The 3,511-nt window shown below is 39.6% G+C and overlaps 1 protein-coding gene across 1 annotated transcript; it reads right to left on the bottom strand.

The window, feature by feature from the left end:
* Positions 1 to 637: 637 nt before the first annotated feature.
* Positions 638 to 3,241, bottom strand: LOC123896466. Its single transcript, XM_045946846.1, has 2 exons — positions 1,837 to 3,241; positions 638 to 1,749 (listed from the first exon to the last, which is right to left on the bottom strand). The coding sequence occupies exons 1-2, from the start codon at positions 3,239 to 3,241 to the stop codon at positions 638 to 640; spliced, it is 2,517 nt and encodes an 838-aa protein (XP_045802802.1).
* Positions 3,242 to 3,511: the final 270 nt, after the last annotated feature.

Below are 3,511 nucleotides of genomic sequence, written 5' to 3'. Positions count from 1 at the left end.
ACACCGCTTCAGTACGGTGTCCAAATTCTTCAAGCAATGTTGGAAAGACGGACCGAACACGGAGAAATCATCCATGAACACTTCGATGCATTTCTCTATCAAGTCAGAAAAAATTGCTTGCATACACCGTTGAAATGTTGCTGGTGCATTGCACAATCCGAAAGGCATTCTTCTATAAGCGAAAACACCGAAAGGACATGTGAAAGCTGTTTTTTCATGATCCTCGGGGTTGACTGAAATCTGATTGTACCCCGAATAACCATCCAAAAAGCAATAGAATTCTTGACCTGACAACCTTTCTAACATTTGATCCATGAATGGTAATGGAAAATGATCTTTTCTGGTTGCTTTGTTGAGTCTCCGGTAGTCTATACACATCCGCCAACCTGTGACTGTTCTTGATGGTATCAACTCATTCTTGTCATTTGTGATTACCGTCATCCCACCTTTCTTTGGGACCACCTGGACCGGACTAACCCAAGCACTGTCGGAAATCGGATAAATCATACCAGCTTCAAGTAATTTCACCACTTCTTTTCTTACAACCTCCTTCATTGTTGGATTCAAACGACGTTGGGGTTGTGCAACTGGTTTATAATCATCCTCCATCATGATACTATGCATACAATAAGATGGACTAATACCTTTTAAGTCGGATAATGCCCATCCTATTGCTTCTTTGTTGTTTTTTCAGCACTTGAATCAGACTTTCTTCTTCACCTTTTGATAGAGAACTGCTGATTATTACTGGTTTTTGATTGTCATCCCCAAGGAAAACATACTTGAGGTGTGATGGTAATGTTTTCAGCTCAAGTTTTACTTCGACCGGCTTTCCATCCTCCTTCAACTCGTCAATCACTACTTCAGGTTGAGGTAATTCTTCAAAAGCATCAAGTTGCTTCAAGAAGTCCTCAATCTCTTCTTCTTTCTCGGGGTCAAGTGCTTCGAAAGCATCTGTCAAGGCCTGTTCAAGAGATGAAGGTCTATGTGCTTGCTTTCTTACATCTAATATGGCTTCTTCAGTTGCATCAAGTTTGAAGCACATATCTTTCTCATGTGGATGCTTCATAGCTTCCCACAAATTAAAACTAACCTCCTCATCTTGAACTCGAACTTTCATCACCCCGTCATCAATATCAATCATCATACGAGCTGTTTTCATGAACGGCCTTCCAAGAATTAATGGAACATCATCATCCTCTTCAATGTCCATCACCACAAAGTCTATAGGGAACATAAACTTATCAACTTTTACAAGAACATCTTCAGCCATTCCCGACGGACGAGTGATGGATTTATCAGCAAGTTGCAATGTCATTCTTGTACGTGTGATGTCAAGACCACCAACCCGTTTAATCACCGATAAAGGAATAAGATTGATGCTTGACCCTAAATCAATAAGGGCTTTTCCAACATTCACATTACCAATGGTAACCGGCAACGTGACTCTCCCCGGATCTTTTTCTTTTGTCGGAAGAGTTCGTTGAATAATGGCACTACAGCTTGCATCAAGTTGAATAACTTCATCATCATTGTACCTTCTCTTCTTGGTAAGGATTTCTTTCATGAATTTTGCATATGTTGGCATCTGCTCCAAGGCTTCGGAAAATGGAATGTTGATTTGCAATCTTTTAAAGATATCCATAAACCTTGCATACTGCCTTTCTTTATCCTTCTTTGATGGAGCATGTGGATATGGCAGATGTTGAGGTAAACTACTCTTTTCTTTTCTCACTTCAACCTCCTTCTCTGTAATATTTTCATTTTTTTCTGTTTTTTCATTTTTTTCTTTTTCAACTAATTCTTCCGTTTTATTCTTTTCTGCTTCATTCTCACTTTCTCCTTCCTCCTCTTCATCTACTCGTCTCATAACCTCCTCTTCCTTCCTCAAATTATCACCTATTCCCTTGCCAACTTCCTTACCGCTTCTTGTTGTAATTGACTTGCATTGTTCTTTTGGATTCGGTTCGGTGTTGGCTGCAAATGATCCTCCTTGATTTTTGTTATTGGCCATTTCTTTTGCTATTTGACCAATCTGAGTCTCAAGATTTCTTAACACCGCATCATTGCCTCTTTGGTAGACTTGAGTTTCTTGCACAAACTGATTTTGTTGTTGATTCATCAAATTTTGTTGTTGATTCTGTTTGGTCTGCATCTCTATGAATGATCTCAAAGCTTCTTCCAAATTTGAATTTTGAGTTTGTTGTACCGGTGGTTGACTGTAGCTTTCATATTGTCTTTGCCTATTTGATGAGCCAACATCTTGTCTCCAACCTTGACCATAGTTTGAGTTGTTTCCCCTTTGATAGCCAGCATTATTCGGATACTGACTTTGTCTTTGTTGATTTGCCATGAAGTTCACCTCTTCATGAGATGGAGGACAATGACCAGTTGGATGATCTCCGGTGCATAATTCACACGATGCTACTTGCTTTGCTTTCCCCGATCCTTCTTGTAAGGTGATTATCTTAGACATTTGTTTTGATAGTTCTTCCACCGTGTTAGTAAGAAGCTTGTTTTGAGCTAACATAGCATCTGAAGTATCAAGTTCAAGAATCTCAGGCTTCCTTTGAGTTTTGCTGCGTTCACTTTGTCGATCACTAAGTGACATTTTTTCAATGATAGTCGTAGCATCTGCAGCACTTAATGATAAAAGAGAACCACCTGCTGTTGCATCTAAAAGGAGCTTTGAATCCTGCAAAAGACCATTTCTAAAAATATGAATTTGGGTTAGTTCATCAAATCCATGATTAGGGCATTTACGCAGCATTGCTTTGTATCGATCCCATGCTTCACATAGAGTCTCATTGGAGCCTTGAGAAAACACCGCAATTGATGTTTTTGACTCCATGAATTTATGATGTGGAAAGAACCGATCAAGAAACTTCTCTTCCAAAGTATTCCAATTTGTCATGACTTGAGCTGGTAAATCAAGGTACCAATCTTTGGCCTTTCCTATCAATGAATGTGGAAACATTCTCATGAACACCGCTTCCTCCTCCGCTTCAGGAGCACCAAGTGAACCGGCAATTTCATAGAATTTGACCAAATGGTTGTAAGGATCTTCATGTGACAAACCTGTAAAAGGGTTAGCATATAACAATTGCAAGAGTCCGGTTTTCATCTCCGTTTGTCTTGCACCTCTGGGAGGCCTTGCAAGATGAGCAAGCCTCCGCGGACTATTGTGACATGGCCTTATACCGGCACCTCCACCTTCGTTACGTGGCGGATCGTCAGCCATCTCTTCGGAGATTGAGGATGTTGAAGAAATAGAAGCAGAATTTTCTTCTTGCAGCCTCTTTTGTTTGGCTAATTGTTTCCTTTTCTTTCTTTGACTGTTATTCCTTCGAGCTGTTCTTTCGATTTCTGGATCAAAAAGTAAATTCTCTGCAGAAATCTTTCCTCGCATAAACAGGACAACAATCTAACCAGACAAGTTAGCGTGCACAAAAAATAACGAATAGTAACTGAAATTTAAAAAGTACAAAATTGCTTAAAACGATAGAAATTG

Source organism: Trifolium pratense, linkage group LG7, assembly GCF_020283565.1.
Source record: "Trifolium pratense cultivar HEN17-A07 linkage group LG7, ARS_RC_1.1, whole genome shotgun sequence".
NCBI lineage: Eukaryota > Viridiplantae > Streptophyta > Magnoliopsida > Fabales > Fabaceae > Trifolium > Trifolium pratense.
This window is presented reverse-complemented; position numbering and strand designations above follow the sequence as displayed.